Raw genomic sequence first — 26,010 nt, forward strand, 5'->3', positions numbered from 1 at the left:
TTCAGTGAGATTTGGAATGATACAGCTGCTCAGAAAATGTTCATAAAATACAAAATCAGATCTGTATACTCTGCAAAATAAGAGGTAAATTATGAGTTATTTAAGACACATTTGCAGCTTGCAAACACCATTAGTAATTTGGCAGTTTTCTCCCATCTGGTCAACAAGGTTGAAAGGCACACAAAAACAGCTGCCCAAAGAATGGAAACAGTTCATAGAAGAAAGATTGGTGAACTCAAAAATCTCCAGTCACAACACAATAACTTTACACACACACACACACACACACACACACACACACAAACTGTACCCAAGACCAGTGAACCTTACAGACATACATTTAAAAAGTAAAGAAATACAACTGTTGGAGAAAAGACTAAAATAAAATACAATACAAATGCAGAAATAGAGGAAGTTTACATAGAAAAACTAATTACAGAAGCAGAAAGTGTAGTGACAAGGAAGATAGAAATAAAAACTGCAGTGTCAGTATTGGACTAATTAGAAAAGTAGTAAACCGACAAATCCCTAATGTAATAACCAATGTGAAAACACGACAATACAAACTCAACAAAAACATAGAATCCACAACACTCAGAAAACTTAGGGAAAAACTTCAAAATAAAAATGTTATCATTTTGAAAGCAGACTAGGGGAACACAATAGTACTTATAGACAAAGAACAATACGATGAAAAACTGCAAGACTTCCTCTCACAAATAACATTGCAAAATTAAAATCAGACCCAACAAACAGATTCCAGACAAAAGTAAAAAAACACGCTGAAAAATATAGTCATAGTGGATTGATTTAGTAACAAACTTTCACCATAGTGATGAACAGTCTAGAAATTTCCCCAGTAAAAAAGATGTTGGAAGCATAAGGAGAAAGCAGTGTGAAAGAAAAGAAAAAGATTCATGCAATTATGCATGAAATTTATTTACATTTTGAAAATTAATATCTAGAAACTAATGTTTTTTTTTTTTTCTACATTGGGTTCTCTACACTTCAAAAGCAAAAAATACCAAAGGAAAAAAAAATATTCATTACATTTATTATCTCATCAATATTCCATCTTTTGAGGACTGATTTGAAGAGCAAAAACAGGATTATCCCTTTCCCTTTTATGTGATATTTGATGTAAGGGTGAACTGTTTTTTGAAAAACAAAGTAATAAAATTTACGTATAATTTTTTTTCATTTCTTGATGGAATATTATTATTTTATGTGCCCCTAACCTAAATCAGAGTGAGATGAAATGTTAAAATTTGATATGGTTACTTATCTCAATAGGGAGGACAAATAAGGCAAGTTTTATCTAAATATTAGATGATGGGCGATATGGCATGGATGACTTAACATGAAATGAACTCTGTGTGTTTCTACATTGCTAGACATTTCATTATTAAATATTTTCCTGCTGCCAAGGTACACTCGATTCTTCATGGCCTGCTGAATTGTGTAAATTGTTTGGCTATTATTTTCTATTTCCTTTGTTGTTTTAGAAAAAAATTCCATGCAATTATTGTATGCCTGTAATCATGTAGTATATAGATAAAATATTTAATATTCATTTTCCATTCCAGATTTTAGTAAATATGAATGCTAAATACAGAATGAGATGACATGGTACACTTACCCTTGTATGTGAGAGGACTAGGTTTTTAAATTCCCCTCTAAACATACTGATTCAGATTAGAAAATTATCATAAATCACTGTAGACATATGCCTGTGCTCTCTCTATGACCACCTCAACATTTACAGGATGTTCGCCTCTAATCCTCATACCTACCTACCTACCTACATACCTGAAGATCATACACTATTCTAAATAACGTTGTTCTTTTTGTTTCAGCATGTTCGTGAATTACAGAAAATGAAGGAAATATTTGGTGAGAAAGTGTTCTGCTTTGTTATTACATCACAAGTCAGAACACCTGAAAACTCGTGCAGCAGATACACATCATCCCCTGTTGATAAAATGCTTGAGGCAGCTGCACGTAGTATAGGTCACTCTTGTGAAGATGCTATGGAAAACAGGAATTTAGTTGTGTTTCATCAGTTATCACTTATTGGTGAGTTTTTTATATTAAATTTTTTGAATATCATTTTATTGAAAACTTGGTAATGTATAATATTTTTAATCACATGATGAAGTAGATAAAAATGAGATGGGGGATACGAAACTGCAGGAGATATGAAACTGCAAGAATAATTTTACAGAGTAATGAAGGATCAAAGTCAAAATGATGCCCCTGAAGTAAATGACATTCCCTCAAATTATTGAGATCCTTTAGAGAGTCAGTCATGATAAAATTATTCCACATGTTTTGCAAGATGTAAGAGAGAGGCAAAATATCTGTAAACTTCAGGATTGAGGTAATAATTCCAGCCACAAGGAAGGCAGGTACTGATGTGTGAATGCTAACATACCATTAGTTTGATGGTAATTGTTGGAAAATATTGACAGAATTATTTACCGAAGACTGGAAAAACTGGTCAAAGCAAACCTTATGGAACATAAGTTTGAATTCTGGAGAAATGTGGGGAAAACATGAGGCAATACTGACCCTACAACTTTCCCTAGAAAATATGTTGGAGAAAGCAAACCTACATTTATAACATTTGTAGATTTAAAGAAAGCTTTTAAGTGTTGACCAGACTACACTCTTTGAAATTTTGAAGGTAGCAGGGATAAACTGCAGGTAACAAAAGGTTATTTACAAATTGTACAGAAACCAGCCTGCAGTTACAAGAGTTGAATGTTAAAGGGAAGCAGCAGCTGAGAAGGAAGTGAGACAAGCTTGCAGTCTTTGCCTGATGTTACTCAATCTGTACATTGAACAAGCTGTGAAGGAACCCAAGGAGAAATTTGTCAACGGAATTAAAGTTCATGTAGAAGAAATAAAACTTCTAGATTTGCCAATTACATCGAAATACTGTCAGTGTGCAATGGAACAGAATGGATAATGTCTTGAAGAGAGATTATAAGATTAAATCAATAGAAATAAACAAAGGGAAATGGAACATAATTGAATTAAATCAGGCGATGCTGAGGGAATTAGATTAGGAAATGAGACTAAAGGTAGTAGATGAGTTTTGCGATTTGAGCAACAAAATAACAGATAATGACCAAAGTAGATAGTATATAAAATGCAGACTAACAATAGTAAGAAAATTATTTTTGAAGTAGCAGAATTTGTTAAGATGTAATATCAGTTGAAGTGTTAGAAAGTCTTTCTAACAGTATTTGTCTTAAGTGTAACCCTGCACAGTAATGAAACATGGACAATAAGCAGTTCAGACAAGAAGAGAATAGAAATGTGATGCTCTAGAAGAATGCTGAAGATTAGATGGGTAGATCGAATAACAGATTAAGAGGTACTGAACTGAATTGGAAGAAAAAGAAATTTGTGGTACAACTTGACTAAAAGAAGTGAGTGATTGATTGATAGGAGATGGCCTTTGGCATCAAGAAATTGCCAGTTTGGCAGTGGGAGAGGAAGAGAGAGAGAGAGAGAGAGAGAGAGAGAGTGTAAATTGATGTAGGATGCTGTAGTTTTGCAGAGTTGAAGAGGCTGGCAAGGATAGACTTACAGGGAGAGCTGCACCAAACCAGTCTTTCCAGAAGATCAAGACAACGATGACAGTAAAGTAACAAGAAATAGACTTTTTAATGTTGCAGCTCACAGAGCATGGAATCTTGTTGCTGCTGCATTTTTAACTATGCATTGTAATGAAATTCCTATCATTATTGCCTCATCATGCTTTATGCTGTTTCTATTTGTTGTTACTATCATCATTATCACCACCATCATTATCATCATCATCATCATCATCACATTTTAATAGATTAAGACCAACTCGTGTAACTGATAGGGTTACTACATGAATGTGGTTTCTTATTTTTGCAATTCTTTTCTGGTGTTGTGCCTTAGAGTATTTAAGATGAAAACAAGAAGAGCAAGATGAAAGTGAAACTTAAATTGAGAAAGCTATTACAGTGAGAGACAGAAGGCTGAAAAAAAAAATCATGTAAATGATGGGAGGAGGGGGGGGGGGGAGTTAACAAGACAGTGGAAAATACTGGGAGCCAAAGGAGATGAATGATATGAAGACAAGGAACTGAAATACTTAAGTGTACACCACTGTTGTGAGCCATTAAAGGGCTATAAATTTTGTTTGTCATTTCACTGAAATTTACTTTGTTAAAAATAGTGTTTTCACTGATGGTCTCTGCCAGTGTCATGGAAAATATGAATGTAGGAGAACTGTTGTTGTTGTAGCGGTCTTCAGTCCTGAGACTGGTTTGATGCAGCTCTCCATACCATACAGTAAAGCTGCATGCCCTCGGGAAAAATTACGGCCGTAGTTTCCCCTTGCTTTTAGTCGTTCGCAGTACCAGCACAGCAAGGCCATTTTGGTTATTGTTACAAGGCCAGATCAGTCAATCATCCAGACTGTTGCCCTTGCAACTACTGAAAAGGCTGCTGCCCGTCTTCAGGAACCACTCGTTTGTCTGGCCTCTCAACAGATACCCCTCTGTTGTGGTTGCACCTACGGTGCAGCTATCTGTATCGCTGAGGCACGCAAGCCTCCCCACCAATGGCAAGGTCCATGGTTCATGGGGGGAGGTAGGAGAACTAGGACCCATGATTTCTGAATCACTGTCACCTTCTGTGGTAATCCTCATGACACAGATAGTAAAACAAGTATCAATGTCCCTCTTATTTAGTTTTCTTGCATGCTTTGTGGGTCATATATGCAACAACTGGCCACGATGTGAAACACGTTGGGACATTTCTATGCTACACTGTTAGTGGTGTTGAGCTGTGATGGCTGTATGTTAACTTCTTAAGAAGAAATGAATGGCTCAGCCCTAACGGAAGACATCTTTTTGAGCATGGGTCAGTGTGGACAGATTGTATTTTGCATCTGTTGGAAAAAAAAGTGTGTTGTGCACTTTGAACTGCTCTCCACGGAAGTGTCCATCACAGCTGCCATTTGCTGCCAATATCCGAGATGCCACTCTGTCATAGTGTAAGGAAAATGACCAACAAAACTGCAGCAAGTGCTGCTATAGCACAATAATTTCTGCGTGCTCTGTGCCGATTTTTCAGAATAAGTTATCCATGTATTTGTTTGTGAAGTCTTCCCTCAGACAATTATTTTCCTGTCCTTGTGCCTGCAGGTGTTTACCTTACCACCTCCTTGTTGAACCACCATAAAAACAATTCCTTTCCGGACGAGAATGCATTTCATTTCTGGCTTGAAAGCATCTTTAACTCTGAACTAGTAGGTCTCTAAAGGCATGGAATTTGTGAACTATCTGAGCATTGTCGAGTTGTTTTATATAAAAAGCTAGAGAATATATTGTTGTTGATTAGTTTCTCTCTTATGTTTACTGTTGTTTTCAATAAATTAATGAAGAACTGTTGTTAAAATATGCAATGTACTTACAGAAATGAATTAAAATTTACCATCATATGCTTACAATGAAAGTATATTTTAATAAACAAAAAGTATCTGTAACACAAGCATACCTAAATTGATACAAATTAGTAAGATATTATGCAGTTGTGCAGTTCAAAATGATATGTTTTTACATGCTGTCCTTTGTCATATTCAAATAGCATGAAAATGTGGTAGTTCGGGTAGATGCATTAAAAAGCTAGTTAATAAATGATTCATGATTTATAAATAAAAAAAAATTATTCATGAATAAAAACTTATAAATAAAATTGTTAGTCACAAAATAAAAAAAAATAAAAATATTTTGGCAGAGACAGCAAAAGGCGTTACCAAGAGTGCAGTATCTTAAGTTTTTTGCCCTTACACTATGGGCTGCTGAAAGTAACTATAAGACTTACGAGAAAGATGACTTAAGGTTTCATCATTGATTTGTGATCTGACTGCTTATAGCTCTATCACAGAATAGATAAAATTTTGGCCTTCATTGAGAGAGGTAGCCTTCACGTTACAGCTGAACTCCGTTACCTCAGAGCTAGCAAACTGCTGTGGCATTGGTCTCTGCTGTATTGCCCTAGTGGTGACTAGGGGAGATAAATTACAATGTTAAAAGACAAGATTAGTTGCAGTTTTTGCATGGAACAACTTGCCTGGACTCAAAACTATAAATTGATAATGTGATGTCACACCTCAAGTGAAAATCACTCAGATTATTCAGTGAGAAGAAAATATCAAGTGAATTTAGCAGGATAATTCAGTGTCATCCAGGAAGTGACTCAATGACAGAGTTGACAAACAAGATTCAGTTATACTACTGCAGAAAGAATAACAGAAAGAATGTTTCCTTAGCCATTGTGTTTCGTGAGCGGGCTCTGAAGTGAGTCCATCTTGCATCTCGGAGACGTGGCTACCGAGGGCCAGAACACCGAAAATATAAGCTAACGAGTCTTATATTCATTTCTCTGACTGGGTTGTGGGACTAGAGCATAGTTACTAATAATACTCAGATGCACCTACTACAAACTAAACGTCATACATCAATAAATGTCACCATTATTATTATTATTATTATTATTATTATTATTATTATTATTTGTCTTACGCATACTGAAACCTGAAAAACTCATTCATCAGATGTGAGTCACTTTTTTGGAGCGTCTCCGTTGTTTATACTGTGAACATTCTGAGTAAGCATGACCTCTTTTGAACATTATAGATTTAAAAAAGCTTTTCCGTAAGAACACTGCCAGTAATGTCTAGAATAGGTCATCTTTTAGCAAAACTGTCATTCGGTGTATAAATATGGAAAGAATGAGAAGTATCATCTACTCGTAACGATTGCAAATATAACTGCTGCTCCTATTTTGTCAGTAAAAGCAAAAAGCACTTATGTTAAAGAGTTTTTCAAGTTTTGGTGTGCTTATGACAGAGAGAACCCACAAATAACAATTGATTCTCCAAGCTGGGTGTGATGCTGATTTTCTATGCAGTGCCTTGCAATCGGCAAAAAGTGTTATTAACTTAATCCCTGATGGCTTCGTATGACTGATGCCTCTAGGCTAGCATAATATTCATAAAGAACTCTCAAGGTGTAATGTGATGGCACAGATAGGCAGACGGTTCTAGAGTTAATAGAGACTGTCCATATGTTACTGGATCATGATGCCAAACAACCACTGCTACATTTTAACAGTTGTCATTGTTAGCACTATAAGAGCACATATACTTGCTATGATTATGCGCTGTTTGGCGTGATAGAGTATAGTGATTCTTCATTTATGTTTTTGATCTGATGATGGCAATACATTACGTATATGAAGAAATGAAGTCGCATCCAGATAGATAGTTGAGTATAAATGAATCATGGTCACAGGCCTCTATAAAGACTTCCTGTCCTCTATTATATAGTAAAATTAGCATCACTTTCTGAGTTGTACTCACTCCAAACAAGAGTACTGCTGAAGATAGTAGTGTTTTAGCAATACTTCGATAATTCCAACATTATTATTCTGATAGCCTAAAGAAGCCATTGGTGTGAAGCTTATTTGGAATTCCATTATTGCCAAACTGCAAAACTCGAGGAAATGCGTAGAGACTCTACCATCACTCAGTTGGTGAACCTCCTATTGTTGTTTTCGATTTGCTCTGTCTTAGGTGTACTGATACTAATAACTGCATGATCAAAATGGTATGGGTTCTCAGTGAATGAGGTGGTGTTACGCTGTCTAACAGCTTTGAATGACATTAGTCATGCTGCACTCAGTCTAATGTTGACTACCTAAGTAAATGTAGTGGAGTGATGTTGTTGCTTCTTATGAGCAACAATTCTGTTTAAGTTCTACATACACTATATGACCAAAAGTATCCAGATATGCCCAAAAGCATATGTTTTTCATATTAGGTGCATTGTGCTGCCACCTACTGCCAGATACTCCATAACAGTGACCTCAGTAGTCATTAGACAATGTAAGAGAGCAGAATGGGATAATCCGCGGAACTCACAGACTTTGAATGTGGTCAGGTGATTGGGCGTCACTCTTGTCATATGTCTGTGCACAAGATTTCCACGCTCCTTAACATCCCTAGGTCCACTATTTCGAGTGTGATAGTGAAGTGGAAACGTGAAGGGACACAGGCAGCACAAATGCGTACAGGCCAACCTCATCTGTTGACTGCCAGTGTGTCGACAGTTGAAGAGAGTCGTAATGTGTAATAGGCAGGCATCTATCCAGACCATCACTCAGGAATTCCAAACTGCATCAGCATCCACTGCAAGTACTATGACAGTTAGGCGGGAGGTGAGAAAACTTGGATTTCATGGTCAAGTGGCTGGTTGTAAGCCACACATCACGCCGGTAAATGCCAAACGACGCCTTGCTTGGTGTAAGGAGCATAAACAATTGGACAACTGAACAGAGGGAAAACGTTGTGTGGAGTAACGAACCACGGTACACAATGTGGTGATCCGATGGAAGGGTGCGGGTATGGCGAATGCCTGGTGAACATCATCTGCCAGTGTGTGTATGCCAACAGTAAAATTCGGAGGCATTGGTGTTATGTTTTGGTTATGGTGTGGTTATGGTGTGGTTGTGTTTTTTCATGGAGGGGCCTTGCACCCCTTGTTGTTTTGCATGGCACTATTACAGCACAGGCCTACATTGATGTTTTAAGCACCTTCTTGCTTCCCACTGTTGAAGAGCAATTCGGGGACGGCGATTGCATCTTTCAACATGATCGAGCACCTGTTCATAATGCACGGACTGTGGCGGAGTGGTTACACAATAACAACATCCCTAATGGACTGTCTTGCACAGAGTCCTGACCTGAATCCTATAGAACACCTTTGAGATGTTTTGGAATGCTGACTTCGTGCCAGGCCTCACCGACCGACATCGATCCCTCTCCTCAGTGCAGCACGCCGTAAAGGATGGGCTGCCATTCTCCAAGAAACCTTCCATCACTTGATTGAATGTATGCTTGCGAGAGTGGAAGCTGTCATCAAGGCTAAGGATGGGGCAACACCATATTGAATTCCAGCATTACTGATGGAGGGCTCCACGAACTTGTAAGTCATTTTCAGCCAGGTATTTGGATACTTTTGATCACATAGTGTATTTCACCCTGCTCTGCAGTCTAGCATTCTAGTAAAAGTATAATGTGTGGTTTGTGTTTAAAAGATGTGTTAATAATGTAACATAGTGTCAAAATCATAATGGGGTAGTTCCTATTAGTGATAAAAATGTTTGTGGCATTTAAGCATGCATGAAAAGAAGGTAGAAAACAATACTCATGTACTCTAACTGTATTAGCTGTTTGTCGGTCTAAACTAATTTTCATATATCATTGGGCATTTTTTGTTATTCAGGAAATAAAATGAAATGTTCTACATGTGTCATTTTAATAACGGACAACGGAACAAGTAGTAATAGTCCTTAGCATTTAGTGCCAGGGTAAACCACAGATCCTGTGGTAAAACGAGAAAGGTAGAAGTGTTTCACTGTGTCGCCCACTGGCATTGCCATTTTTATTTAACAAAAAGATGAAGACAACCACTTTGGGCTACAGTGGTTTACCAAAACATGAGGAACTGCATTTACTTTCTCTTTCTCAGGGCAAACTGGTACAAAAGTTGTCAATTTATGAGAGCCACATACTATTTCATGGACCTCAGCGAGCAAGAGGACACATGTAATTCAATGGATGACATTGGTGTACAATACACACAAGCACAATGACAGTCAATTATCATGTGACTGTTGTCAGTTAGGACAAATAAGTGGTCATAACAGCTCACAGTTAAATCTCTCTCCATGGTCCATTGCTTATGACAATAGGGAACTGCCCCTTACATGTATTAGGTGTGATCCAAAAGTAACGGGAATTTTTTATTTCATTAAAGAATCTTTATTCATCATTGTCAACTTGGTCCCCTTTAGAGTAGTCTCTCACTGATGTAATACACTTATGCTAATGCTTTTTCCAATCTTGGAAGCACTTCTGAAACTCGCGTTTCGTTATTGTGTTCAACTCCTTCAACAATTTTTTTTTATCTTATCAGTGGTGGCAAAATGATGCCCTTTCATGTTTCTCTTCAGCGTCGGGGATAGAAAGAAGTTGTAGAGGGTCATGTCCGGCAAATTCGGTGGCTGAGGCAACATAATGGTTTTGTTATTTGCCAAAAAAATCATGAACAATCATTGAGGAGTGAGTGGGAGCATTATTGTGTTGCAATTTCGAAGAGTGGTTTTGCCACAATTCTGCTCATTGTCTTTGGATTGCTTCATGCAAACAGTGCCAACCTTCCATGTTGTATACCTAATTGACCATATGATGACAAGGCAGGAACTCATGATTCAATATCCCATTGTAATGAAGAAAACCATGAGAAGACCTTTTGCATGTGAACAAACTTTTTGAATCCAGAATGAGACTTTCACTCTGCAGCGGAGTGTGCTCTGATACGAAACTTCCTGGTAGATTAAAACTGTGTGCCTGACCGAGACTCGAACTCGGGACCATTGCCTTTCGCGGGCAAGTGCTCTACCATCTGAGCTACCGAAGCATGACTCACGTTCGGTACTCACAGCTTTACTTCTGCCAGTACCTCGTCTCCTACCTTCCAAACTTTACAGAAGGTCCGCAGGAGAGCTTCTGTAAAGTTTGGAAGGTAGGAGACGAGGTACTGGCAGAAGTAAAGCTGTGAGTACCGGGCGTGAGTCGTGCTTCGGTAGCTCAGATGGTAGAGCACTTGCCCGCAGAAGGCAAAGGTCACGAGTTCAAGTCTCGGTCGGGCACACAGTTTTAATCTATCAGGAAGTTTCAAACTGTTTGAATTTTTTCAGTCTTGGCTCTTTCAGGCAATTTCCATTGGGACAACTGGGCCTTGGTTTTAACTATTTCATCACCTGCTATAATCTTCTTTAGAAGTTCTCTATCATTGTCGACTTTATTCAGCAATTCTTGAGCGATGTCTTTGTGACGTCATTTTTGGTTGAAATTCAACAATTTTGTAACAAACTTTGCTGCTACAAATTTTATGCCCAAAACATCTGAAAAAATTGTTTGACATAAGCCAAAGAATATGCCATCATCATTAACAACATCTCTGATGGTGATTTTCTGATTTTCCAGAACCATTTTCTTTACTTCTTTCATATTGTTGTCAGTAATTGAAGTGTTAATGTGTCCAGGTTGGGTGTTGTTCAATACAACATTTAGATACTCTTTCAAACTCTTATACCACATGTGAACTCTTGTCTTACTCATAGCATATTTGCCAAAAGCTGCAGCCTACATTTTGAATGTGGTGCTGCACTTCATTCAATATTCAATCAAAATTTAATGTAAATCTTTTTCATCCATCGTTTTTGAAAGTGAGTATTTGCCAAGCACCAAAAAACACACACAACCTTTCTGATTGTTAAGAATAAACTAAACATTCAAAACAGCTGAAAATTCAAACATATATCAGGAACATCTGCAACAACAAGATAAAAAGAAAGGAAATTTGGATGTATAAAGTCTACAAAATTAAAAAATTCCCATTACTTTTTGATCACACCTCGTGTGCTAACAAAAATACACTGACCCTTGTTACCTGTGAAACTACAGGCAATCCACTGCGTCTTATTCCTTTTCTATGAGCTGTTGATTATTTCTTGTTATTAAATTAATAATCTTTCTCACCAGCACTACAAATGCTCCACTGCTTTCAAAATAAAAAACATGAATACAGGCAAATAATATGCCGCAGGCGATTAGGTACAGGTCAGCTTGGTGAAACAATACATTTGATGGTGTGACATATGCCCATTACAGTCGAAAGAAAGGCAATAGGCCGAAATTTGCAGCATGACACTCAGCAGCAAAGCACATGAAGACCAATAAACGCTTTCAAGAGCACTCCACAGGGCCAGTCAACAAACCACACGAATCAGCCCCATCAGAGCCAGTTAAGATGATTGTGGAGATTACAGCCTGCTGATGCAAGACCAGGAAAGGTAACAGATGGTAGAATGGGCCACATGGGGTGGGAGACTGTTGTGGCTAGCTGGAATCTTCATTTCTGCCACCCAGTTCTTGCCAGTCGCAAATCCCTGGAGAAATAATTCCAGAACACAGACAGAGGGAACAATTGAGCATACCTAATTTCATGACCAAAGCACATGAGGGTGCTTCGAATGCAGTGTACATCTTGGTTGCAAAGGGGATGGTACTTTTTATTTTCACTCATCCTGCAGTGGCTCTGCGGTCATGATAGTAGGGGATAGCAAGATATGTACATGATAATGTTCCGGTCTGCTGAAGTGAACAGTCAGGGAGAAGTCTGTTAGACGCATTTCAACATTGACTGCTGATGTCAGTTGCATAGTTTGGCAGTGTAGCTCATAGAACAGAGAAAACTTATATAAAGAGGCAGTCTCAGTTGCAAAGTTATTTTTATTACCAATACCATTCCACCCAATTCTCTCTATATATAATAATGGAAACCGATTACTGTATCAATCAGCCCACCATGGAATAGAATAAGCTTTATTCAAAGAAAACTGCTTAGTTTTCTCTTTTTAAATTGCTGGGTTCTGCAGCAAAACCACCACTTTGTCAGTATAGGGGTTTCCTCTCTGAAGCTGCTGTGAAGTTGCTTTAAATAACTTTGCTGTATGCTGGTGCTGAATCATTTTAAGCTATTGTGTTAAGCTTTTTTCTTCTCTCAAATTAATATCTGAAGGTAACTTACAGAGCTGTACTTCAGAAGGCGAGAGTCCTGCTGACTCACAAACTTTGCTGTTATAAGCAGACAAAATATCTGGTGGATAATGATCCCAGTCATTATGTGTTTTATTCACATAATAGGACAACATTGAACTGTAGTTGTGTTGAGGTACTCAAGACAACTGTTGGCTTTGGGGTGAAGGGATTGGTTCTCCACTTCTTAATTCCATACAGTTTACCTGCTTGCACAAATAGTGCACATGAAATTCGTTCCTTGGTCCATCAGAATGACGGCATTAGGACTTTTGAGCAGTAACACCAAGTGATTCAGAAAGGCTTTTACTGTAGTCTTTGCAGTCATAAAGGCACTAGCTATTAACACTAGACATTGAGAAAAGTGATCAGTAACTGAAAATATATTTATTCTCCTGCTGTGTCTGAGGAAAAGACCACATGATATCCAAGGTCACAATTTCAAAATGCCTAGAAGCTTCTGGCAAGGTCTTCAACAGAATCTGTGGCTGTGTGTGTTGCACTCTTTGCTCCCATGGAAGAGAAGTGCATATATATCTCTGTCACCTTCCTCTTGGGCTACACACACTTTTGTGAGCACATGTGTGACAAGCAAGGAGTCCCGAGCTGTTGCAGTAAAACTTCCTTATCTGTACTGCAATCTCCTCCTCTGACAATCCTTCCTTCTCTTACTCCCTCTTAGTCACAGTCATTGGCATCAACCTGACCATAACCTAGATTCTACTGTCCTTCCTCGGTATATTCATTCATTCATTTACTTTATATCACCTTTCAGCTGAAGTAATTTTTGTCCCTTTCTGGTCTTGATCTTCATTTTCCAAATTATTCTGTAGTGTGGACCAACCGGGGAAGAATACCCTAAATAGCGCCTTTGGTAGTATTTAAGATCATCTGCACACAATACCTGTGTAGGCACTTATTGCATTTCGAAGCCAACATGGTAGCCAGTACAGTGTTGTGGATTATGTACCCATTAATTTGAGTCCCCTGACAACATAGGGATCACATTGCTATTACCTGGATGCTAGCACCCCACACATGCCAAGGACTGGATGCCAATTTTCTAGGGTTATCGGGACTCCCGACAATGGCCATTTCCCAGGTGATCTTTGCTATAACTGGGTGACAAGTGTGTGATGGGCCCTTGATTGGAATAGGTGGCACCAAGGCAAACATTTTGTACATGAAACGTATATCAAATTACACAAAAAAAGACTGTCCTGACCCAGCTGTCTTACCAGACAGGTCTAGACATTTCAATACAGGCACTTATAAGTCTACTGATTTTCCTATACTAGCTACTCCATGGGAAGAGAGACAAGACAGACATCGTGGAGCAACACAGTGCATCCAATACTTAGTATGTAATTGAAATGGGGATACTTGTGCTGTGACAAAGCAGGTATTTTTTTGTGGAATGTATTGATGATCAATTTGAAGTAGCTTAGTCTTTGGTAAAAATGTATATTGGATTGCTTTTGATGAAAGCTGCCTCTGATGTGTAATCTGCAGCTCTTCAGGTGGTTGACATACCAACGACCATTGCCCCACACAAAATTTCAATATGATGCAAAGAATAATCTTCAGCAGAGACCTTATGCTGCAGATGAGGAGCTACAGGCTAATCTCGTATAGTGACAAGGTGTACATTTTGTCAGACACATCCAAAAGGTACCAAGGAAACGATCATTGAACAGGTACATGTGCCGTTGTCTTATTCTTTGAAGTCATGGTGTACAGTTTTAATGTGAAACCTTACATCTCACCACCCATGACGTGGTTCCAGTGCTTATGCTTTGGTTGTATGTCATCCGGCTGCACGGTACACTGAAAATGCAGCAACTGCAAACAATCACTCCATGAAGGTAGTCTTCCTGAACGACCATGTTGATGGGTTTGCTGAGTCTTCAAGAAAGAAAAGAAGATACAGGAATGCAAATCTTTTGGCCACCTGTTGATACTGAGACACAAAGATAACAGCACCTACATCCTGTTCACATGATGTCAAATTATGGAAAAGTCCCCTACCATCAGCCCCAATAAATCAACTGTTTCCAAACTATTTCTCCCACCACTCATCTCCCCTGCAGTCCCCATGACACCATCTTTGTGAGTCACTTTCAGCACTTGGCCTGAGAAGTAGCTTCCTCCTCCATTGTCTACTGGTGAGAGGGATACCTCTCCCTTGAAACTCACAGATCGGCCAGTGGCTGAAGAAACCATAGGCTATGAGTCCCAGGGCTACCCACTATTCATCTGTCCCTACACCCATCACAGAGAGGCCCTTGTGAGAATCTCAGCCACCAAAGGGTGAGAGTGGTCCTCCTGTCCCCTTTTACACCTAACCTGAACACCCATAATACCATCATTCAGTGAGAGTGTAACAGATGTTACTGTCACCTGCCAGAACTACAACACCTTATTTCCTTTTCTTCCTCAATTTGTTTAGTTCTATAAGAAATGTGCTTCACCAGTGACCATTCCCCAGTGCTCCATGGTTACTGCACGTTGAGTAGGAGCTCTGCTGGCCCTAAGAGGGCATCTGGAGGGGTCTGTCTGTACATTGGTTCACACAGGTGTCATTAGTGACTGGACTGCCCTTCACACCACATAGCAAGCAATAGGTGCAAATGATTACTTACCTCCAGGCAGGCCACTTACTTACATAGAGTTGACCAACTTAAGCCAAAAACTTCACCCCTTTTCTCCTACTTGGAGACTTCAGTGCACACCACCCCTTGTGGGAGGGTGGGGGATGGGGGGGGTGGCGGGCTTCTCTTATCAACCATGACCTGTCTCCCCCTCCCTGATGGTACTACTACCCTCTTTGGTGCCACTCATGGCACCACTCATCATGGCACCACTCATCATGGCACCACTCATCATGGCACCACTCATCATGGCACCACTCATCATGGCACCACTCATCATGGCACCACTCATCATGGCACCACTCATCATGGCACCACTCATCATGGCACCACTCATCATGGCACCACTCATCATGGCACCACTCATCATGGCACCACTCATCATGGCACCACTCATCATGGCACCACTCATCATGGCACCACTCATCATGGCACCACTCATCATGGCACCACTCATCATGGCACCACTCATCATGGCACCACTCATCATGGCACCACTCATCATGGCACCACTCATCATGGCACCACTCATCATGGCACCTTTTCAGCTACCGACCTAACAATATCTTACCCCAATCTGGTGACTTCACTACAATCATCACTATAGGATGACTTTTATGATAGTGACCACTTTACAGTGATCCTGTCTCTTCCTTGCCACTCCAGATGGACTGACTAGCACAATGGGTGCTTTGAAAAGCCAACTGGCAGTAGTGTTTCTTGCTGCTTGCTGCCTGCTCTGTCAGACTGCATCGATGAAGCTGTGCAAGAAATTTCTGATGCAATCACCCACACTGCCACAACTGCTATTCCGCTTTCTACAGGTCCTCTTCATTGCCATGCTAGACAAAAGACATTGCAAGAGCTGTTTAGGATTGCCAAAGAGGTGCACAGCATTTGAATTGATATCCTTCACAGAGGAACCTTGTCACATTTTAGCTACTTCATGCTAGGTCTCACTATCTGAGAAAACACAGTAAGGAGTGCTACCTCTCCTCCTGGAAGACATATGCCTCTTCATCCTAGGTGTAGGCCAATCTCTGTAGTCTTCTGGGCCACCTGAGATCCACAACTGTACCTGGTCTTGCCCTTTAGGATGGTCTCAGTACCGATTCGTAGGCTATTGTTGACCACCTTGCGCTGCACTTCTTATGCAGCTGCTGTCCGGAGGCATAAGTGACAAATTGAAGATATCCCCCTCTCCTTGGCCCCATGGCATGCTGAATTATTTCATGACCCATTCACTCGCTGGATATTGCTTCAGGCCCTTGCCTCATCTCACAATATGGTCCCGGGCTCTGGTTCCATTTACAATCATATGGTACAACATCTGTTACACAACAGCTCCAGTTTTCCAATGTCTTCATCCATATTTGGCTCGACGGTGTCTTCTCTTTGCAATGGCTAGATAGTATCATTGTTCCAGTCTGTAAGCTGTGCAAAAACCCAACATCTGTCGAGAGTTACTGATCGATTTGCCTCACCAATGTGCTCTGCAAAGTGCTTGAAAGAGTGTGTGTCCACATGTGTCCACAGATATGCTGGGTTCTCGAGGCCTTTTTTCCTCCTACCAGTGTGGTTTCTGGGAGGGGTGTTCCACAACTCACCTGTTTGGGTAGATTGGAAATCACAATCCAATAGGCTTTTTCTAAATGCCAAAATCTCATTCCAGTCTTTTTTGACCTACATAAGGCACACTACACCACACTGCCTGACACCATTACATTTTACGTACCCTCCATGACTGGGATTTTTGAAGCCAATTTTTATTCATCACATTTTATCCCACTGGTTGTTCCAGGTTAGAATTGATACATCTGTTGGTCCCTTGTAGGTCCAGCAGAATGGCTCCCTGCAGGATTTTGTGCTGAGTGTCACACTCTTCATCACCATTAATGGACTAGTGACCTCTGTTGTCCCACCAGTCATTCTCACATTGTATGTCAACAACGTTTGCATTTGGTACAGCTCTCCACTCTGTAGCCTTGGCTGTATGACAGCTCCAAGGTGCTATCTAACATGTCTCTGCTAAGACCCTTTCCCATGGTTTCTATTTCCATCCTGCAGAATTTTTGTTATCGTACCACTATCCATCCTGACCCAAAACTCTACTTGGGATTGTTGCACAGTCGTGAATTTTCAATCTCCTCATTGACAAGTTGTTTACTTGGCTGCCCCATATTTGTCAACTAAAGACTAATTGCACATGAAAGATTAACACTCTCTGCTTTCTTCTCCACATCTCTTGGAGTGCCGATTGTACTACTGTCCTCCACATCTACCAGACTCTGGTACAATCCCGCTTAGACTATGGTTGCCAGGTTTATCAGTGGGTGGTGCCTTTAACTTCGAAATTGTTAGACCCAGTCCGTTGTTGTGGAGAAAGACTAGCCATGGTGCCTTCTGTACTATTCCCATAGGCATTCTGCTTGCTGAAGTGAGCATCTTCTCTGCAGTCCCAACAGTAACAACTTGTGGTTACCAACACTATCGCAATTCAACAGTTTCCTGATCGTCCCACATATCCTGTCCTTATTGCATATCAAGGGCATCGACCCCCCTCGTCTTGGCTGGAATTACCAATTTGAATGTGCCTCGCAGCCCTCTGTCAGGACCTCCAACTATTCTCTTCAGAATGTACTCTCCATGGTTTCTCACGCAGCCCCATTTAGAGTTTCAGAGTGTTACTGTCTTTTACATTGATGTCTGATAGAACAGGCTTTGTTTTTGCATCTACTGTGAGTCAGGAATATCGTTTGTTGCCAGGAACATGTAGTGTTTTTGCGGTGGAGCAGATGGTCATTGACAAAGTCCTCGGTTTTATTAAATGGTCCTCCCTTGATCACTTTTTAATATTTAGTGACCCAGTGAGCAGTTTGCAGGCCATTGACCAATGCTACTCTTGTCACCCTGTGATATCTGATGTTCATGGTCTTCTGTCTGAAATTAAATGACCTGTTAGATTATCTTTCCCTGGGTCCCAAGTTGTGTGCGTATCCTAGGGAATGAACTGGCTGAACATGTGGCTAGAGATGAGATTACTCACACCCACGGTCCCAGGTGCAGACTTGCAGATGCAACTGAGGCCTTTTCTCACTTGGAGATAGAACAACAAGTAAACTCCTTAGACATGTCAGTGTGCTATCATAATGCTGCTCATGCTCAATTTGATAATTAACAACTTACATCAATAACAATAATAATTAAGAAATGTAATTAGTGGAAAAGTGGTTAAGTGATGCGGGATTTTATTATAATAAGAATGGTAAAAGCAACATAACAATTGGTGTAAATAGAGTGGAGATACTTAAGTTTTAATAAAGTGAGCCGACTCGGAGGTGACTGCAGTGCAGGGAAGCCAGTGTGTGTGTTCAGGGGAAGCGCAGATGATGGCCTCCAATATCACCAGTCAACTGATGGATGAAGCCAGCAGGGCCTGAAAAGGGTAGGAGGAGTTGCAGGGATAAAGAGAAAGGACCTGATGTGAAAGTTAAAAAGCGATTCTCAAGGGCAGGTGCCCCAACACTTGGTCCCTGTGGACGAGTCCATTAGTGGACTCAGCCGAAAGGAAAACTAGTCCAGCATACAATTTATTGCAGTGGACAGTAGACAATGCACAATATTTATTAAAGCAATGTGTAGAGTTTATCTCTGTGTACATAAACTTAATGTTGATAATGGCTGTAATATGGGGTCTGAGTGGGGTACTGTCAAGTGGGGGGTGCCCCCAGGGATCAGTGTTGGGGCTACTACTTTTTTCTTATTTATATAAGTGATATGCCCTCTCTTATTACAGGTAACTCTAAAATATTTCTGTTTGCTGATGACATTATCTTGGTAGTAAAGGATGTTGTGCAACATTGGGTCAGTTTCAAATAGTGCAGTACATGACCTACATTCATGGCTTGTAGAAAATAAACTAATGCTAAATCACAGTAAGATTCATTTTTTACAGTTTCTAACACACAATTCAACAAAACCTGACATTTTAATTTCACAGAACAGGCATATGATTATTGAAACTGAACAGTTCAAATTTCTAGGTGTTCAGATGGATAGTAAGCTGTCGCGTAAAGCCCACGTTCAGGATCTTGTTCAAAGACTTAATACTGCCATTTTTACCATTTCAACGGTATCAGGAGTGAGTGAGTGTTCGACATGAAAATCAGTCTACTTTGCTTATTTTCATTCACTTATGTCATATGGTAGGCTATTATATGTGGTGTCCACAATTAGACTCCAACATTTGAACTCATAAAATCTGTTTTTCCTAATTTATTGACGAACAAATACAGGGAAATCATACAGCAGCTCATCAAGTTTTCATACACAGGTGGACAGTTCAGTACACTTGAACATGGGCGCCATGGGTAGCGCGAAGAATATCAAGTCTATAATCTATTTCGTGCCATGTGTTGCGGAGCATCTGTTCTGCGACAGAGTTGATGACAATTCTTATGCGCTGTTTCAAGTCTTGCAGTAGTGGTGTAGCGTATACCCGGTCTTTCACATAACCCCACAATGGGATGGTGCACCGTTCTGTTGAAACATCACATTTGGCTGCATGTCTGTTCTCGGTGGCATGGGAAATTGTTCCAACAAGTCCAGGTAGATGGCTCCATCCACAGTTGGCTCCTGAAAGAAAAATGGCCCAACAATGTGATTTATCATCAAACTACACCACACATTAACTTTTGGACTTTCGGACTGTCGTGCATGTGTTCCCTAGGTGCATGTGGATTTTCGGACACCCAAATGCGCACATTGTGACAATTGACAGCCCCTGATGCGTGAAAGGTTGCCTCGTCAGTAAACATCCCGCGTGATAAAAATGTCTTGTCCGCGGCAATGCAATCTAACATGACACATGCAAATTGTTCTCACTTTGGTCAATCATCAGGCTTGATTTCTTGCACAATCTGACTTCTGTTGACTTTGTTCGAATGTCGAATGACCGCCATACTTGTTCCACATGTTTGCTGATCCCAGGCTTACCACCACCATGCCCTTTTGCAACACTCCCAGTTGCCAAAAACGGATCACATCACTTCTTTATAGTCTTAAACAACGGGCACACTTTGTTGTAAACTCGACGAAAGTTACTTTGCACTAGGGTCGCCGATTTTGTCTCTGCATACCACCAGACCACTCGTGCATGCTCCTTCATATCCTCCATTTTGCTAAAACAATTGATTGCAGCTCCACTATGGCCACTTGGCGTATCAAATTTGCACACCACAAACTTGTTGAGTTACACTGTCTGCCCCTTCAGGATTCACAGGTCCACCATCTGAAATGAGAAAGATATAGGATATTAAAATGTTGGAGTCTCATTGTGGACGCCCTGTATTTTGGGGTAACTCTTCCCATTCTAAAAGGATATTTTTGGCTCAGAAACGGGCAGTTCAGGCAATAACTGGTGTAAGTTCATGAACCTCTTGTCGACCCCTGTTCACAAGTCAGGGTATTTTGACTTTGGCCTCTCAATATACATTCCTTACTGTCATTTCTTGTTAACAATATTAGCTTAATCCCAAGAATACACTCAGTTAATACGCGCCAGAAATCAAACCTGCATTTGGATCAGACTTCCTTATCTCTTGTGCAGAAAGGTGTGCAGTATACTGGTGAATCCATTTTCAATAAGCTACCACTCGAATTAAAAAATCTTAGCAGTAATCCATGCACTTTTAAATTGAAACTAAAGAGTTTCCTCATGGGTCACTCCTTCTATTCTGTCGAGGAGTTCCTTGAAAAATTAAGCTGATTCTTATTGTATTGTTGATTGCGTTTACTTAAAGTTATGGACTGACTTTTTTAGGGTTAATAAACATTTATTTTTATCTCTTATTGCTTTTATGCTGTAATTTCTTGTACTGACATGTTCCATGACCTTGGAGGTTTGGCCGTACGGAACTTGATGTGTAAATAAAATAAATAAATAAATAAATTGTAGAGAATTATGTATTTACTAGCAGAGTGAATATTTGGTAAACTATTGTGTCTGATGTCACTGCCTCTGAGAATCATTAGCAGTGGGGCGAAATGCTATTGCTAGGGGATGTGGCCTGGCATGGCAGTTGAAAGGAATGGATGTACAGGTTGCTGACACAATAAGCTTTGTTTGGGCACATACTGTGCTAGCAGCGTCATCTCAAGTCTTGCAGGCAGTGAACTTTAAGACTGTGCGTTAAGTATATTTCTGCTTTGTATACTTGTGGGGTAACACATTTTGTTACGGCTTTCTGAACTACTTTAATGAGATATGAGAAGTCCCATGTGGCAAAGAGTATTAATTGCATCCTCTCAGCATGGATTAGCTGTGTTGTGGTATTTACAAAACATAAACTCTTACGTGAGTGAAGTTTCATGTGTGGCATTTGTACCACTGATAACGGCACACTTGCATTTGATCAAGCTCTGCGAATTCTCATAAGCGCCATCTTCGAATTTGTTTTGATGTAATGACAAATGTACAACTTCTCATTCTGAGGATGCTGGACCTTTACAATATAGTTCAGTTCTACCAAAATTAGTTTCCCTTAGTTAGTAGTGGCATTCAGATTCCCCAAGTGAGATTGTGTTGAAACCTTAATTAAGCAGAATTCACATATTGGAGCACAGCATACTCATACCTGCACTAGAGGTGAGGTCAGGGGAGTTTCAGAGACTGGAGCAGTGCAGCTGGCCTTCAAGGACCAGTGCTGGCAGGTAGGTCAGTGTCAACATAGTGGCACACCACCCAGTAAACTGTTGCCTACTGGAACAGTGATCTAGGTTGAACCATATGTTGTCAAGTCAGTTTTGTCATTCCACATTCTTTTTGAGTCAGCTGATGTAATTTATTCTATTTGGCACCAATACAATTGTTAGATTCACAGTGTAAATTAATCTGGTTGCGAGAGGATATCAGATATCTTACACTCCACACTATCAAGTTGGTTACTGCTGCATGGTGACCTTCCTTCTGTTCATTCCAGAAGGAATCCTCCATTATATGTTGCCTCTGCATCAGACATACCAGACTGACCCATGGTATTATTTTAAACAACAAGCCTTACAGATAGTTGCTCATATCCTGGTGGAATTCCCTGTGCGTCTGGCTATTTTGTGCTAAGCGCGGTCTTCAGAATTCTTTGCCTCTCAAGTTGGTGGACAATGCATGGACAGTTGAACTGGCTCTCCATTTTTCTCCAAGACAGTGATTTTTATTCTCAGATATAATGTTGTAAAGTACCTTCAGAGCGGGATGCTTGGGGTATCTCCAGTCACGTGCTTGGTAGGGGGAAACTTGACCGTGCCTCCTCTGCTGCTGCCTCTTGTCATCCCTTCTTTCCTCTGTTCAAATTCTTTTGCCCAGTTTGTCTCTCTTTCTTCCACATTCTACAGGGTGCGTCAAAAAAATGTATACACACTTTGAACTGTCATATACAATTTATTGGCAAGTTTCGTGTGTACATTCCAAGGCTGGCGCACAAGCTAAGTGGCGATGATCCAGATCGAAGGTAAGAATTATGTGAATGGGTTCAATAGATGGTGAGACGTGAGCCGGGATTTATGGGTAGCATAATTTGGTCGGATGAAGCCCTGTCAAATTCAATGGAACTGTCAATAGGCACAATTTGTGTGTACTGGGCTGAAGATAATCCTCGCATTACAGTTGAAAAGGCTGTGAATTTGCCTGGTGTAAATGTGTGGTGTGGTTTGTGTGCAAGGGGACTCATTGGGCCTTTCCGCTTTGAAGGTACTGTTACTGGAGAAATGTACCTAATAATGTTTGCTGACTCCATATTCCCTGCCATTTGTGCATTATATGGTAATGATGAGTTTTATTTCCAACAAGATGGCGCTCCGGCGCACTATCATAGGGATGTACGAGTGTACGTGGATCACAATGTGCCAGGCCAGCAGATAGGATGCAGGGGACCAGTTGAGTTTCCTGCACACTCTCCAGACCTCACGCTGCTGGATTTCTTCTTATGGGGCACAGTAAAAGATGAGGTGTACAAATGTAAACCACATAATCTGGACACACTTTGGAATGAGATTCAAGCGGTATGCGCAGAAATCTCATTGGACACTTTGGTACGATGTACGGAATCGGTGGTTACTCGTACTCAGAAATGTATTGATGCTGACGTCCACCAGTTTGAACATTAATCACATTTGCAAAGTACATTTATGTTTCCAATTGGACTTTAAGCTTTCCATTTCCAGAAATTTAACATTGTAGAACGGGAAATTAATTTTCTATGATGCTTCAAAGTGTGTGTACATTTTTTTGACACACCCTGTATTTTACATTTTAGGAGTAGCACTCCATTGATTATTGGATGCTATCCATGTCTTTAACATTTTGCCTGTGATAGATAGGGGTGGGACGGCTGTGGGAGGGCCTACCCTCTTCCCATGCAGATCGCCAGTGGTGCCTGTGTTTTTCTCATCTTGTTTTATTATTGATGCTCAAACTATGTCTGTTATATTTTTAGCCTTTTTGCTCTTACTTTCCTGTTTTTGTTTTTTTATTTTTGTTTTTTTTACTAGCAGACATTCGTACGCTGTAGATGTCGTTGCTTTTTATTAGGTTTTATTAGGTTTGCAGGGGTTGGATGTGGCTGGGATTTCTCTCACCACAGTATAATTTTACTTCTCTCTGTCAAGTGTTTTTTCACCTCTGGCACTAGTATTGCCTTCAGTGCCTCTCTTTCACCACTCCTACATACTTTGCTTGTCTTAGCCTAATCCTGATGTCTGCCACTACCTCCAGATGAACAGTCCCGTGACCAAGGGTCTGATGATTGTGCTGTTAGTCCCTTAACCCAAACCAACCAACCAACCATCTACGTCGTGGTGTCAGTTTTGCCACCACTAACAAGTAGCAGTTCAAGTGTCTCTGGCTTGTCTGTCAATATGCCAGGCTTAGATCTGATTTGATCACGGAGATAAAAACATGATTGCCCACACTGAAACAGGGTTTTCTGTGTGGTTTCATTCCCTGTGGTTGTAGTAAAACAAATCAGCATCCTTTGAGTAGTAGGAGGCCCTTTACTAGTTCTTTATTAAACACAATTTCTTCAGGACTTGATGACACAAATATTCTGTATCTTTTTAATTTCCTGCGTTTTGCATTGGAAGATTGTGTCGTGTGGTTTTGTCACCTCACCACACAGCCTACACACAGTACAGGATTGCAGAAGTTCTCATAAGAAATGGCATTTGCATCATTAGCTTGCATGGTTTTGTTTTTGGATCATAGTCTGATATTATTTATACTGCCTTCTGACCCATTTTCATAGTTTTGATTTAACTGTTGCCTTAGTGAGGACGTACATATGTAGTGGGGGCGCGTCCAGTATGGTCTCCAGCCCAACAGGTGGTATGCTGCCAATTTTGCCTGTTATGGCTAAGCAGGTCAGTGTCTGCATCTTGCCAAGCTCCTTCGCAGCAATATTCTGTTCTACTTTGTTTCACCACCCTGTACCCCATAAATTGTCATCTGTACCACATGCCATTCTAGTGCTTGTAAGAGTGCCCTTTGTCTTGGAACATTATGTTCCTTATGTGAAGTTGGGGGGGGGGGGGGGGGGTTGGATGTTTCACTTCGTGGGCTACCCTCAAAACTTCATTACACCCTTTTACTGGTAGAGTTTCAGTGAGAAGCTTAAGATTTGAGTATACATGCTGGATCTGCTTCCTTCTAAATTTTACAACAACAGTTTTCCTGGAGCTGACCCTCAGATCATGTTTGCACTAGTTTTGCACAATGTTCAATGCACATTGTGCCATAACAGCATGAGAAAATTTGCTAGGTATTGCTATGACTAAGTCAGCTGCGTATCTGTGGCAAAAGTAGTCTTTAGTGCTTAGCTCTTCAGTGAGCTCATTCATAGTTCCATAGTTGTGGCAATTAAAAAGAAAAACCTCCTTGTGGATAGCCTCTGGTGATGTTGATTGCCATTTTCTCTTTCTTGATAATAGCTTCTACCTTCCATCTACTTAGCATGGCCTTAATCCATCGGCATATTGTTGTCTAAGTGCCATGCCTTCGGCAGCTCTAACCATGGGTTTTGAAGGCTGCATTGCTGAAAGCATTCTCAGTATCCAGGAAGATGTAGAGAGCTACTTCCTGAAGGTGTAGAGCTTTTTCCATCTTCCTAACAAGTTGGTGAAGTGCAGTTTCATGTGATTTATGTGGTTGATATGCATGTTGGTATGTGTGTAGGAGAACCTCAGTTAATATCTTCTAATATCTTCTACCTAATGTGCACATTAGAAAAAAATGGTTAATGACATTAGAAGAAAGGAGGACAGACTGATTGGTTTCACATCATTAGCTTTGGTATGATCAGTCCTCCACGGCTTCAGTATGAAACATTAGGAATGATTCCTACTGCTAGGCTGACCCTGTACAGTCTACATAAAAATCTAATTAAACCCTCTCCTGCCTGCTGCAGTAGAGCCAGAAAGATTTTCTGGGCCTTGGTGACTTGAATGCTTGAAACATATGCACTGTCCACCGTTTTTTTTTTATTTTTTTATTTTTTTTATTAATCAACATGTTCTCAGGCAGAGTCTTAGTTCTCCCTTTATTTTTCGTGAGCTGTTTGATGTAGGTGCACACAAGGCGATAAGAAGTTGGCATAA

At 40.3% G+C, this 26,010-nt stretch overlaps 1 protein-coding gene across 1 annotated transcript in view; it reads left to right on the forward strand.

Annotated features, from left to right (window-relative positions):
* Positions 1–26,010, forward strand: part of LOC126298434 (dual serine/threonine and tyrosine protein kinase-like) — a 276,257-nt gene that overhangs the window by 63,198 nt on the left and 187,049 nt on the right. Inside the window, exon 5 of the mRNA XM_049989759.1 lies at positions 1,857–2,076. Coding sequence (XP_049845716.1) covers positions 1,857–2,076 — 220 coding nt within the window. The remainder of the gene's footprint in view (positions 1–1,856; positions 2,077–26,010) is intronic.

Source organism: Schistocerca gregaria, chromosome X (assembly GCF_023897955.1).
Source record: "Schistocerca gregaria isolate iqSchGreg1 chromosome X, iqSchGreg1.2, whole genome shotgun sequence".
Classification (NCBI taxonomy): Eukaryota; Metazoa; Arthropoda; class Insecta; order Orthoptera; family Acrididae; genus Schistocerca; species Schistocerca gregaria.